This window comes from Triturus cristatus, chromosome 6 (assembly GCF_964204655.1).
Source record: "Triturus cristatus chromosome 6, aTriCri1.1, whole genome shotgun sequence".
In the NCBI taxonomy this organism is placed as follows: domain Eukaryota; kingdom Metazoa; phylum Chordata; class Amphibia; order Caudata; family Salamandridae; genus Triturus; species Triturus cristatus.
In genome coordinates, this window is record NC_140589.1 from 1,616,985,594 (window position 1) to 1,617,000,630 (window position 15,037).

The 15,037-nt window shown below is 43.0% G+C and overlaps 1 protein-coding gene across 1 annotated transcript in view; it reads right to left on the minus strand.

Moving 5' to 3' along the window:
• Window positions 1-15,037, minus strand: part of CRIPT (CXXC repeat containing interactor of PDZ3 domain) — an 86,627-nt gene that overhangs the window by 38,332 nt on the left and 33,258 nt on the right. Inside the window, exon 4 of the mRNA XM_085612758.1 lies at window positions 9,195-9,298. Within this exon, the coding sequence (XP_085468884.1) occupies window positions 9,195-9,298 (104 nt within the window). The remainder of the gene's footprint in view (window positions 1-9,194; window positions 9,299-15,037) is intronic.

The window sequence follows — 15,037 nt, forward strand, 5'->3', positions numbered from 1 at the left end:
AAGTGCAAACGTCATCTTAAAGTGCCCCATAGATGTGAGCTCAAAAGATTTTTAAATGATTGATTTAAAAAAAATAGAAAAATACTTGGCTCCAGACGTGTTTATTATAAAAATATGACTTGACCCTTAAGGCAGTCTCTAAAGTGCCCCGTAAATGTGAGCACAACATTTTAAAAATATTGAGTTTAAAAAAGAAAATGTTGATATGAATTTTATTAAATAAACATCCAATCCTTGAAGACTCCGTGAGGTGTAGATTTGCCCAACAAAATAAACAGAAAATGAAAACGCTAGTATCCTGACTAACATGAACTGTTAATATGCAAGTGAATAAGCTTGTGTGTTCAAAAGCGACAAAGTAAAGAATCCTACTTCCAGAACAGAACACATCATGCACCACATGTGAGTGTAGTTAAAATCCTTCAAGAGGGAGAAGAAAAATATCAAAAGCTAGGTATCTGTAAATGATCATAAGCAATTGAAAACACTTAGATAAATTTAACTTGGAGATGAAGGATTAAATTCAGTAATAGGACAGGATCATTTTTTAATACTAATAATATTGCATCTACAATAAACATAGAGGACTGAAACAATGATGATAGTCACAATTTGAAAATTATGGACTGCCTGTTATGATACACCAGGTTACTATGAAGCACACTGTATCTGTCGTAATATTATAGATCAGCCATGTCTGACATATTATGGAGCAACACAAGTTGTTTTATAACAAACAGTGGCAAACATGATAATCCAGATTAAACATGATATTCCTACACACCACAAATAACATAATGACTAAAATTATACATCATCGTTGTTATTTTCCCAAGCCCGACATCACGGTATTGTAACTCTGTTAAATGATATTGTATATTGTACGGGACAACTCTATGTGGTAGCTAAGGTCCTAAAAAAACAACTCCTATCAATTTTGTCATTAAGGCCGGAGGGTGTCGTTGTATTGAATTTCTTACTCCACCAAATTTCCCTCTGTGACAGTAATTTGGAGTTGTCCAAGTCTGATCCAGTCTGAATGGTTTCTAGAACCCAGGAACCTAAGTTGAGCTATATTATGTGTGTTTTCCAACCAATGTACAACTAAATTAGAATTTGCACGGTGTTGCAATAACATTACCAGTGCATTTGTATAAGCACTCCCTTGGGGGTCATTTACATGAGTATATTCGTTGATCATTTTTTACAGTGACTCCTGAAGAAGGGATCTTCTATCCGAAATGCATTGGGCACGCACAACATTTTCTCAAGAGAAGGCTTGTTAAATATGAAAAATATTTGTATTGTTAATTTTTTTAATGTTCATTATATTGCCATGAACCACATTATATGATCTTTTTTTGATTCTGGTTTCCAAAACAAGCATTTTGAGAATGTGCAAAATTATACATTACAATAAACAAGAAGTGTAAAGGTTTTTTACACACTTAAATTGTGAGATTTTGATGTCAATTTTTTGTTTAAGGAAGTTGAACTGATTTTTCAGCTGTGCAGCCAGGTTTCAAGTGACAGTATACATTTGCCATATTATTCATTATGTTATGAGGGAGGCAGCCTCATTCCTGACCAGCATGCGAAACCATTATAAATGAAGTAAAAACACTAGACAAGCTAGCTACAATTTGAATCACACAATAGGTGATCCACTATTATAAACAAAGAGTGCGCGCAACAAACTCTACTTATTGATTCATCAGCTACCTTTGCCAAAATTTCTTCTACATATTGTCCCTTTCAATTCGGATTATCATGGAATCAGATTGTTGCCTTTTCACCATCTCGGTCTCTTCTTGTGAATCGTCGTCACTGTAGAGTTCTTGCTCTCCTCTGGAGCTAGGCTTCTGTGCCATGGTGAAGTGAGGCCATCTTTGTTTCTGTCAAGCCTTGAGTGTCTTCGGCTGAGACTCCGCATAGGTGCCAGCCATCCCCTTTGTGGTCCTTGGGTAAACACAAGTTGCAGACTTAGTGGGAATCCTTTTGTGCAAACTTGTGATGGCATTTAGGGCAGAACCGGAATGATGGGTGCGCCATGCCCCAAATGCATTCTGTGCCCCATGCAGTCAATGACCTCATGGCTACCCAGAGTGGAAAAATAGAGGTTTTGAGTGTTAATTATTGATTTCCTGTCGTGCCCATTGGTATTTCATGGCTGATGTAGATGAAAAACATATTTTTTCGTGTGAAAAAATATTTTTCTTCTTTCCACCTGGATGCTCACTTTTCTAATTTCAGACTCAACGGGGGGAAAAAGAAATCTGAAGATGGTGACCATGCGCTTAGGGGCATACATCTGAGATCACTGAAGGAGAAACATAGCACCAAATGGTTGAGGACAACGCCCAATTAGGGAAAAAAAAAAAAGAAAGGGGCAAAATTCCAGACTCAACGACTAGACGGAATAAGAATGAACAGCATGTGAAACCAGAAAGATTAAAGCTGCAAGCTGCAAAACATTATATATCTTAATAAAGGTCATGAACAGGCTTTCCTGACAAATGTAAAACTAATAATCAATCGTTGCACGTTTTAATGAAGGTCACTAGAATGTTTTGAAATGCTTCGTTGACAATGACAAGGCTAACAGTGAGTCATCACATGCCTTGATAAATGTCATTGCATGGTGCTATCATCCATAGCAGTCTAATGGTGTTGCACTGGTCATATTTCCACTTTAATGAATGTGGCAACACTCTGACAAAGCCAATATGCATCCCCTTATACTGCATCTAGAATATGTGGGGGTTATCATGGACTTAGGATTTAGAGCTCACCAAGGGAGTGAACTATTATGAGGTTGTCACCATATGTATTTCCACCTTCCATCATGAAGATATTTATAAGCGTGGGTGCATAATAAAGTATTTTTCTTTTTTAGATTCAAAAGTACCGACTGGACCAAAATTATTAAGTGTTATTTGCACAATGTTTGAGGATTCTTATACCAGTCCATAATACCTTCTCCGAGTAGGCCTTGGACTGCTCTACCTTGCTACCCTGAGAGATTTAAAGGCTAAAACGGGGTACTTGGTTCCCATTAGGCAGAGACAGTGGACTTATTAAGTGTGAAGGTCCCACATCCTTTGCAGCTTATTGGTCAAATTCAAGTTCAGTGTTTCTGAATAATATCATTGCACTGGTAAATGGAGAGTTGGAGTATTGTGAGCTATAAGTAATGTTCAGCTAGATTGCACACAACAGGAAAAACAAGCATTGAAAATGCAATAGGTCTCACCTTTTATTAAGTTAAAGCCATTTGCTTTGCTAATGGTATTGGATAGCAAAGCAAATGGCTTTAACTTAATGAAAGGCGAGACCTATTGCATTTTTAATGCTTGTTGCATTTTACTGAGCTACATTCAGAGAGGTAGCGATGCCCACAGGGCAACGAGGTAGGACGCCATCCAAGCCATGCCCAGAGTTCTATGTGACTCACACCTGCAAACAGACGGGAAGCAGGGACAGCAAGCTGCAGCCTGATCCTGCAAGAGGCACGCGTTGTGTTCAGGAAGGCTGACGTGCTGGCACCACACCAAGGGGGCAGAGAGGGCGTGATGTTCACCCAGCACAGCGTTTGCCAAGCTGAGGGGCACAAATGGGCCTCTTGTTCATCAGCTACCCCCTTCCGAACAGCTCCCCTGGGAAACAACCAGCAGGCGCACCCTCTGCTCCTGGCACCGGTAAATTAAAATCTACCATGAGACGAGTTTTCCGGAGCCCGCTGGCCATGGCAGGGACAGGCCTACGCTTGGCACAAGCACCCTGCGTATAAACAAGAAGACAGGCTTTACTGTGCGCGCTGAGCAATCACCTTCAAGAGGGCAGGCTGAGCCGCGCCCTCGACATCTCTCCAACCCCCAAGCAATGTCCGTACATGACCACATTGGCCTTCCAAAGCGCACAGAACTGCAAGACATGAACATTGTGAACATGAACAATAAAAGCGTTGTTTCCACGTCTTCCCACCTTTCCCGGCAGGAGGAAGTCCAGCTCCAGGGGGCTCGAGGGCATCTCGATGATCTCGTAGTCATCCAACAGAAACACGTACTCCTCCTCCAGCACTCTGCACAGGAGACCAATGGCCTCCTCTTCGTCCTCCATGACTGGGTTTTAATAATGAGGGCTGGGGACAGCTGGGGCAGACCTTTAGTACTATACAGCGAGGTTTTCAGGGGTTCAGCATTGCATCCTGTGATAAGTAAAAGATGCCACTCCGTGCAGCTCGGGCAAAGTATTGGCACGCACTCCCAAAGAAATCACTTCAAAGCGCCCGCTTTCTTGCACCTCTGATGCAGGCGCTCAAAATGTTCTAAGTGGCCGCCACCTGCTAGAATCCAGCCATCAAGCACCGTAGCCACCCCCAACACTGCGCAGGAGCACACCTGAAGAGACACAGAGGCTGTATGACTGGAAGCTGCTCTCTCTGCCAATCCGGTCTTCCTCAGAGAGCCCTGTGCCAGCCAGGAGCCAAGGGTGCCAGTCTCAGGAGCCGCCTAGTGATAGCCTCAGGAGCAGGACAATCTCAGGTGCCAGCCTCAGGAGCCGCACAGTGCCAGCCTCAAAAGAAATCCAGTCTTGTGTGCCAGTCTCAGCAGAAAGCTAGTCTCAGTTACCAGCTTCGAGAGCAAACAGGTGGCCTTACCAGAAGCAAGTGGGTGTCATAAGTGTCAGCCTCAAGAGCAGGCATCTGGCATTCCCATAAGCTACCAGTATGAAGTGCCAGCCTCAGAAGTATCACAGCCCCAGTGTATGGCGAGGGCCAGTCTCAAATGCCAGCCTCAGAAGCAGGCCGGTGCCAGTTTCAGTTGCCGACCTCGGGAATAGTCCGGCACCCATGTGCCAATCTCAGGAGCGCCAAACTGCCATTCTCTGTGCATCAGTGCCAACAAGCATCTAAGGGTCTCTCCAGAGGCAGCTCGTGCCAGCTCCAGTACCAGTCCCTACAGATGGCAGGCTCCTAGACTGGAGGGCGCTCAGAGACTCACTCTCTTTCAGAGCAACGTGGATCCCTCGTTGCCGTCGGCAAAGTAAAGCAGCCAGAGAGCAGCGTGCTCTTTGTTTTCAGTCTCTCCAGGCCACGTAAAAAAGGTGAGGAAATGAAAAATGCCCCCAAATCCTGTTTCTGCTTGTCCAAGCTGCGCTGCCGGCCTCTACAAGTGAAAAGCCGAGCGGTCAACGACTATCGACATTTCATGCGCTGTCTTTGCGCTCCTGACAAACGGGCAAGCTGGGGAAGCAGAGAAAACACATCGGCTGGCACCACTTCCTGATTGCAGCTTCAGCGGAATAAAAAAAGAATTAAAAAACAAGTCCCAGAAGGGAATTCCAGTTGACAATTAATGAGCTTGAGAGGCAGCGGTTAATGGTGGTCTTTGTCAAGAATTTACACTTCTGTCTGTCACAAACTCCCGTTCACCTCACACAGCACTCACTGGAAAATAGCGGGCACTACTCGCTAATGACAGTGCACCGCGCTCTGTTTGTGTTTCTTTTTTTGTTTAACTTTGAAACTGAGTGCGGCGCCGTTTCACGGACACCGCGCTCGGATTATTTATATATTTAACTTTAACACTGAGTGCGGTGTCCTTGAAGCGGGCGCCGCGCTCAGTGTTAAAGTTAAGAAATATATAAATAAACAGAGCGCGGTGTCCGTGAAGCGGCGCCGCGCTCAGTTTCAAAGTTAAACCAAAAAACAAACACATACAGTGCGGGGTGCAATGTCATTAGCGAGTAGCGCCCGTCATTGTCCAGTGAGTGCTGTGTGGGCAAGCACCGCCATTCTCCCACATTGTTTAGTAAAGAAAATAGTGCTCACAAACTAACTAAAGCATCCCATATAACGCCACCAGTAAACGATCCAATACTGGTGTGCGGGGTCAAAAGGAGACAAGGCGGCAACAAGGAGGGACTATGAGGCCTCCTTTACAATCAGAAGCCAGCGTTTTGCATGGAAAATGTCGCTACCCAATTAAAAAGATGGGCGGGGCTTCAACTCCGCCTCCGAGAGCTTCGGAATCTGTATTGATTCCAAGAAGTGCTCGAATGTGCGCTGCTATCGCCAGCCGAGACCTAAAAAACCTTTGTGCACTCTTCTACTTGGTGCAAGTCCGCATCAGTTATATCACTGTGAGCCAGAGTGTGACTAAAATATTCTGCCCAAAAACTTGGCAAGCAAAGAAGACCTTCAAAATGGGATGCAATAATACTATAAAAAAATCTGTTTGAAAGATCAGGGCAAAATGTTCCATGATTTGTGTTTTTTCAGTTGCCATTATTCCGATTTGCATGGAATAGATTGCGGTGATTTTGGTGCTCTTAAGTCAAGTAAATGACTTGCTCTCTCCAAAAAATATATTCAAAGATGCATGATATTTGTATGCAGAACTCAACGATCACTTATTAGGCCGCTGAACACAAAAAAATCAATATTTGTCTAAAGTGCTTAGACACCGACCTCGGTTAACTACTGTACTCATTTTTTTTAAAATAAACTAATAATGCCTTACTCTATGCTAACATCAAATACTATTTCACACACAGCTTATGCACCTCCTTAAATAAAATTAAACAAAATTAGGTAAAAATAGGGACCAGGAGTTTAGAAAACAACAGTCAGTATGACAAAATATTTTGTTGTTGTCAGTTTTGAATCACAGAAGCAAGATGTGGAATATGAAAATTGAAGATCAAACAATTTGCTTAAACATATATAATTTAAAAAAAAATATATGGCGCCCATCTCATCGACCACAAAACTGAAGCTGCAAGGCATTCTGCATAAAATCACAAGTATTATATGAACTACTTTCAACGACTAAGTAATATAAATATATTCTAGACCATTAAATAAAATAAAACATGATACTCACGAAGACAACATCTGTAGGCTATATTGTAGTCATGACTAAAGTGAGTCAATTAAGTTGCTTGACCATAGAGGAAAATAGGTTTTATTTTCTATACATCAGTGTGTTATAGGTTTCACAAACCGCTTTCTGATATGAAGCACTGAACTCGACTAGGGTCTGGATAGGACAATGAGCTAACAGTTGTATGCAATAGAGAGCACATAAAAGGGATGTAAGATTTTGAGTCCTCTCTTATTGCAGAGATCTTATCTAGCTAGGATAGGAAAATGTAATCATTACCTTGTAATATATATTAGGTTAGAATATCAATATTTTATTTTATAGTGCAATTGTGCTTATTATGATAGAATGTGTCTTTTGTATGTGCAAAAATTAACTTTTCTGAACAATGATTCTGCTCGATTAATTCTGAAGTTCATCATATATTTATGAACATTAGTATGAGTTGTGTTGGATCACTGAATCAACATTGCCAATAATATATTATAATGTGAAGCAACTTCGGTGTATAACATTTTTTCTTCGAACCAAAACGAAGATGCAATCTCCTAGAAAAGAGTCAAACTAGGGTATAAATATTCTGTTCTATACGCCAGCATTCGACACCAAACCAAAAATACATGCTTTTCCATCTTTATTACCCTATTTGACTTTTTCTCTGTTCTTTGCCACTTAATTATTAATCTATTTGGTCTTCCTAATTCATCTCCTCTTCTTCCCTTTGTTTTCTTTCATAACCCTGCCCCCAACAGATAACAGAGACAGGTAGCTAATGCACGTGCCATCAGCAGCTAAACTTGAAAAGGGGCGTCTATCATACCAGCTGACAAGCAACAACTGTTTTCTAACACCTGGGGAAAATGTATGGATTTGTATGATTAATTATTTCATATTACTCTTTACATTATTTAAATTGATAACTTCCCACCCCCTTGTGTGATATTTGTAGTTTGTATTTATAAGTTATTAAATCTTCAGAGAAAGTGTTATAATTTTACTATAATGCTTTCATAGTAGAATTTTTTGCAGTTATACATTTTAGAAAATCTTATTTCTAAGTTTTGCTCTGCTAGCTTAATAAAGTCTTGCTTGTAGAAAAGAATAATACAAAAATATTCTTTACTTAAGACGTATTGCTAGGAGCTATTTACAACTGCAAGGAGGATGGCCTTTCAAGTTCACGGATTGCCGCAAGAGGAAAGCTTTCATCTTTACAGAGGCAAGGAAACTTTCAGTCCATTCAACATCAGATGTCAGGTAATCCAAGAAACAAGCTTTGCATACTATTAATACAATGTCAGTTTCTGTTTTCTTGAGTAAGCCAAACTACTTGCTGTTGCAGAAGTCCATACTGGAAAGTAATCGTGCCTCCACTCATTTGTGCATAAATGGAAGCATGGGAACTACTTTGATTAGTAAATGTGGGCACGATTTTGGTCAAACAAGTTATTTTAAATGTTCTCTTTTTAGTGTCTGGTTTCAGACAGATTTAGCTGTCTCTTACAAGCGGTAATGACATCAACACAGAGCCACAGTGCATCATGGACGGCTACCTTGCACCATTAATTTTACATTATATTGTTGATGGTATGCAGTTTAAACACAGTCATTTCTGCTTCACAATTTCATATGCATGGAATAATAGTGCCGCACAGAGTCCACTGTGTGAATTAAAGGCATACATTCATTGTAAACTATGCAATACAAGCCACATGTTAGCTTCACCAATGCTTATTTTGATTATCAGAAGTGACCATTAGGATGTTAATTGTGTTAAATTTTCACTGATTATTAATTGATTTTTCAAACGATAATTGAAGCAGTCTATAACTTGATCATAAGACATTTATTACCATCTTTTTTAGGCCATGTAGTATCAGTAGCTAATAGTCACTAAACATGCCAACAAGATTTATTTAGACTCTTCAAAGTACTACACATCTTGTTTTACTGCATGCGTGCCTTAAAAATAGGGCAGCGCATGCATGGTCTGCAGCAGCTTTTGGCAATCAATAAAGACTCAACTGCCTAGGGAGTTTAGGTAGTTCCATATATAGAAGAGGAGGTTGGGTTACTAAGTGGAAATCCGGGTCAGCATTGTATTTCACTTACTGTAAAAAAAGAAAAACTGAGCACAATTTATGGAAAGTAATGGTAATCCCCCTAACTTGCACTTGTAGCAATAAAAAACACTGGCCTGTCATTTTAAGAGAAAAGACTATTAAAAAATAAACAACCCTGGAACTTCAGGCATTTACAAAATGAAGTATGCACGGAAGCGGATTAGAAATGGTTCGCCCTACTCACCCTTTTTATAAGCGCATCCTTGGCAATAGTGGGAACCCGGCTGGTGAACAGAACTTTTACAGATTCTGCATATTGCAAACTTATTTCTTCCGTAAGGATCAAACCTAGAAATAAAATGAACAAACAATCAGCCAGAACAATTTTTTTTAAAACAAATCAAAGTAAGAAGATATTTAAAAAAAAAAAGACACAAACAATACCCTCCAGATAATACTTGAGCTCCTACACCACCATATTCATCCAGGGAAGTCAGTGTCGAGTTCACTAAGGAGGCATTTGGACCTCGCTCTCAATAAGTATGCAGGCAACTAGGCTGACAAGAGGGTACATTCCGGGGCCAAAGTGCTTTAGAAACCACTCATGAACAAAAAGAAGGAATCTGTAAACAATGTACCCATTGGAACAAGACTGACACTATTAAGGCGCACACCTTTCTTTGGATGTTTGGAAGAGAAGGCAAAATTCCACTTGCTTAGCCAAAAAAGTTTGGAGCGCTAAGGACGATAAATACCTTCAACAAGTGGATTACAGTAATTCAGACAGTAGGATTTCACAACAAGTAAGAGTAAAGAAATCGAGGGAAATAGGACACAAAAGTGACTAAAGTACGCTCCTCAATATCTATAACACAGTGAGCCAGAGATGGGAACGTGTGCTGGTGTGAGTTTGCAAATGAAAGTAGGCGTGGCGAGGTGAGGTTTGGCACGCCAGAGCAGGGAGCACGGTAGGCCACAGTCACAGCACGTAGATCAGAGGTCTTCAAACTTTTGTCGGCTGAGCCCCTCCATTTAAAACTTTTGACACGTCGAGCCCCCCCCACCATCACCACCACCTGACAAAAAAGTTCTAGAAGCTGGTACTCTGCATCATTGATGGCCCTTCCCTCCTGCAGAGCCCAGCTCGTATGGGGCAAATAATATTAAATAAATTAAGCGTGTTTAGTAAACTGAAGTTTTTTTTGTGCTTGTGCTTATTCTAAAGTTCAAATGAAAAGTCTTCAAGAAAAAATGAGCACAAAAAATTACATTGGTGCTTTATTTTTCACATAAAACACAAAATTTAGGATAGATTAGCAAAAACACTCCCTAAACACAGGTGTGGGGTGTGCCTGTTTTTCTCCACAGAGGCAGTCAATGTGTGGATGGATTCTTGCTTCTTCCATCCTTTGGTCGTGCTCCACTTCCAGTTTTGAGCAGTACCTGGAAAAGGGAGTGCTCACAAAATTTCGTAACGTATTGTTTGCAGTTTTATATAGTGTGACATGACCCAAAGGTATTGGAGTGCTTACAGGAGCATTTTTTACATTACACAAGCACACATTCATTTTTTGTAAGCACAGGGAGATTAAGTGGTTTGCCCAGAATAACAGGATTTTGAGCAGACACCAAGAATTGAACCTGGTTCCCCAGCTCTACAGTCATCAGCTCTGGCTGTAGCGCCACATCCTTACCCCGAAACAAGATATCAGAAAAAGGGGTTCCACAAAACATGCTTTCTGACACGATAGAAAAATCCATGATTATGTGGAGTATGGCCAGGTGTTGCCATGTCAGTAGGAGGCCAGCCACAGTTTTCCAAGAAGGCCGAGGGGACATTTACATCATACACATGTGATATAAGTGATTCAAGAGGATATATACATCTTTATTCTCTAGTAGCATCAAGAGTTAATTTGTTAGCATAGTTGGCTTATAAAGAAGATTGCCTTCCAAAGCTTCAGAAATAGCTGCACAAGAATTTTTTTTAATTTGGTCTACGAAAGAAGTGAGGATAGATAGTAGGCATACTTCACAATATTTATTATATCAGGCTTGTGGACTCAGCTCTAGGGATTGGAACATGTCATGCAAGCACCAGCGACTTTAATCAAGGTCAAATTCATTTTTCGTAAGTCACTGGTAAATTAAGTGATTTTGCCCAGGATCACATGATGTTGAGCCGAAACCAGGACTGGAACCGGGGTGCCCAGAACCAAAGTCAGCACCTGTGGCAGCTCCTCCTTGAAACAAGCGACGTTCCCACTAGTAGTGGGATGAAGGATAAAGGACCAAGGCTTTAAAAAATATTACAAAAAGCTCTTCACTCTTACCTGCCAGAGAATGGAAGCTTCATGAAGGATACAACCATTGTAAATTCCTTGCAGTGAAACGTACTTCCGACGTGGGAAGCAACATGGGGTGCAACTAGACCCGAACTTCGGGGTGGGAGGGACTAAGACTCCCAGCCAGGGCTGGCCCTAAAACTGATCACACACCTGAGGGGGACAGGTGAGTGAAGTGTCACATGAGCAGGGTGAGTAGTGTGCTTGTGTGACTGCAGGGTGAGGTACAGGGTGAACAGCGCAAGAGCATTGTGAGTGCAGAGTGATCACTGAGAGTGCAGTGTGTGCGGTGTGCTGATGTGACCGCAAGTAAGTGGAGGGAGAACGGTGTGCGTTCATGGTGAGTGGCATAAGTGCAGTGTGGTCACTGAGTGAAGGGTGAGCGGGTGGTATGAGTGCATGGTGATCAGTGTGAGTGCACCGTGATCCCTGCGAGTGCAGAGTGAGTGTGAAAGAGAAGGGCGAGAATGAGAAGTGAGTTGTCTGAATGCAGGGTGTATTCCCAGACACAGTTGAAGTTACTCAGCATGTTATTTGAGGCTTGGCATAGGGTTTGAGATGTAAGATAAACTATTGCTTTTATGGCATTATTCCGGGTCCAGGGATAGAGGGTGGAGGAAATAAATATCGTGCTTTTCCTGCAACAAACTTCCAGTCTTGCGATTAGGGTTGCCAGCTCTTTATATTGATGTCCCAGATGGTACAAAAATAAGCAGTCCCCTATGTTATGGGCATGGATTTTATCATCATGTTAGAACTGACAGTATCTGAATCGGTGGCGGCAGCCATGTCAAACGCCTTAAAAAACATACAGGACCTCCTACCTGGACTTGCAAAGTGCCTCAGTACGGACACACCCTCTGGGTGCAGGAGGGTCCCCAAAGTGTGGATCAGAGATGAGATAATCATAGCAAAGGCATACTCTTGACAAGTTGTAGTTGCGAAGACCCCCTCAGGCCCCCCCCCGCCGCCCCACCGTCGTGTGTGTCAGCCGGGCTGCGACAGCTTCAAGGGCACACACACGCAGACAGTTTTTGAGCTGCCAGCCGCACCAGAGTATTTCACAGGTCTTTAAAAGACCATTCACGTGTTAACGAGGCTTTGCTGTTTTTTTCACCTCTTAGCGCCCCTGCATCTCCACTCTGACTATGGCTGAGACACACGACTGGCGCCTGGAGGCAACAATGGAAGATGAAGTGGTGGGGTGGAGTACGCGCCCCCCTGAGGGGATGCTACAACCCCCCCCCCCCCCCAAGGGGGGCGCACCCCACAGTTTGAAGACCTATGACATAGATCAACGCGGCTTGGGGGGATCGAGGCCTGATGAGCCGCATGAAGTCTGCATGATTGCCGGAGGCAAGAGGGCTTCACTGCAGTTATTGTAAGCGTGGTTCTGCATGCACATACAGTCCGCCTGGACCTCGCATTAACATTTGCTCTGCCTCTGCTGCTCTGCCTCCGCCTGAAGAAGTGAAGCAGCATTGAGGCAGGGAGTGAGGGTCAGTGTTCAGCTTTCACGTTTGAAGGCGGCAAGAGATGCCATTAGGACGTCTGTGATAGGGGAGAGGGCGGGAGCTTTGGAAAGGGCCACTCTAGGTCACTGTGCGCATTCGCTGCTGGTCCCGTGAAGCAGTAGTGGGGTGGGGTGGTGGAAAAGGGGAAGAGGGAGGAAAAATACATTTTTTTAAAAATCACTTACCTGCCGTCTGGCCAGCTGCCGGCTCTCTTCCATCCTCTTCCTGCCTTCTGTTCGTACAGTAAGCAGAAAGCACTCAGGTTCCCCTAAGCCAACCACAATGCTGCAATGCAGCTTTGTGATTGGTCTGAGCGCTGTGGTTCGGCGCTCACGTGGAGAATGGGAGCCTGGACATGTTCTCCACCCAGGCTGTAATGCAGCCTGGGTGAAGAACATGCAAAGTGCGCATGAATGTTTGGCCGGCCCCAGAGGGCAGGCCAAACATTCATGCGCACTTAGGATGGTGCCACCATTCCTATCTGCTGCGCTGCCCAGCTTAGTCCTGCCATACAAAATTGCCTCGGCATGGACAAATAAAAGGATTGCATTATTATGATTTTATGTTTCCTTTTTGAAAGGTAGTGGGGCGACGCTCATTCCGCCTTAGCGGAAGAGCCACCCCTTGCTGTGCGGCTTAAGGTCCACACCTCCCTGTTGCTATCACTGCTGCTATTACGCACCCCAACACCGCTAAGCCCGTCTAATCAAGCCACCATAAGTCTGTTAGCAACTATCACCTATGCAAGTGTATAAGTGCTAGAGTTCGAGGAAGTCAGCCTTCCGGCTCCTTTGTAGCTAATAATGCAGCAATCGCCACTCGGAGTAACAAAGTGCAGTTGGGAGAGCTGTGACCTCGCTGTACTTTGCGCTTGTGCTTTGGTTTGGTTTGCACTTGGCCATAGTGATTGTGTCTAGTGCTCTGTGCGTGGGCGATGCCTGGTGGGATATTTGTGGGCACACCTACTACTGAACCCCCATCGAGTCATCCTGCCAGTACATTCTCACCTTGACACTGCCATCTTAGCCAGCATTCACTTACTGGAGGCAACGTGCTCCCAGTTAATTTTAGCACCTACGCCTGTGGATATCCTGGGGTTCTGGTGTGAGGACAGTAGTCTCCAGCAGCCTTTGACACCGTCTATTTGTTTGTTTTATACTTGGCTGGAGTCTTTCAACTTGCTCTACTCCTTCAATTATTCCATCTTTCAATCTAAGCACGCTTCTCAGTGACCTTGAGTAACCTTGTGCCTCCTTGTGGAGAGTGTTGCTAGCCATTTGGAGAGAGTTCTCTATATCGGTGTTGAATTTTGCATTCAACAGATGCGGAGGAAGGCTCCCGGAGTTTTTTGGTGGTACGGACACTGAAGAAACTACATTCTGGTTGCATAATCTTTTCTAACCTACATATAAAAATAAAAAATCTGCCACAGAAACAGAGGCTCCCAGCTGCGATCTTCTCTATTCCTTGTTTTTTCAAAAGAATTGATAAAGTTAAGTCTAAAGAGGCTGAGGAAGCCCTAAGTTCTTCCTATTGGGCTTCATCATCATCTTTGACTCTGACTCAATCTTGCATAAAAACTGTAAGCTTGTGAGTTCTTCTGCTATAACCGTGCATCCAGGATTGGCAAAAACAGAGATGGAGGAGGGTATAAAAACTCCTGGGCTATCGAAGGATGCAGGTGTACCAGAGGGGTTGGTTAATAAGCCTCTGAAGAAGATGCCTGCACACGTATCCCCCGTTCAAATGTCGGAGTAAATTATCTGGTAAGTGTGATGGAGGCTGTTTCCTTTCTTCACCCTCATTAAGTCTTATTTCTGGACTCTGGAGAAATCCATACACAAGTGAATTATGTCAACAATGAGGAGGCTCATTTGGTGGAGGATTTTACCCTGCTAGACATCAATCCCAACTTTCGACCAGGGTCAGGGGCTGGATCTTCTGCGCTCAGGGTGACGAAGGACAATCCAACATAAATCCATCCATTTGTCCATCTCGTCCTTCTCTACTGACACTATATAGTAGAACATCATCTTTAGGAGCCTCCTCGGATCAAGATCACTTAATTGCTCAGTGGAACATTTATCAGTCTAATAATTGAGGCGGAGGCACTCCAGGAGGCATTCCTTCAAATATTTTGTTTTGCATTGAAAAGGTTTTGTTTTCCATTTTGGACCTCTTAGAGAAATCTGTGTCAAGTGCTGATCATGTGTTAGATATGTTGTTGT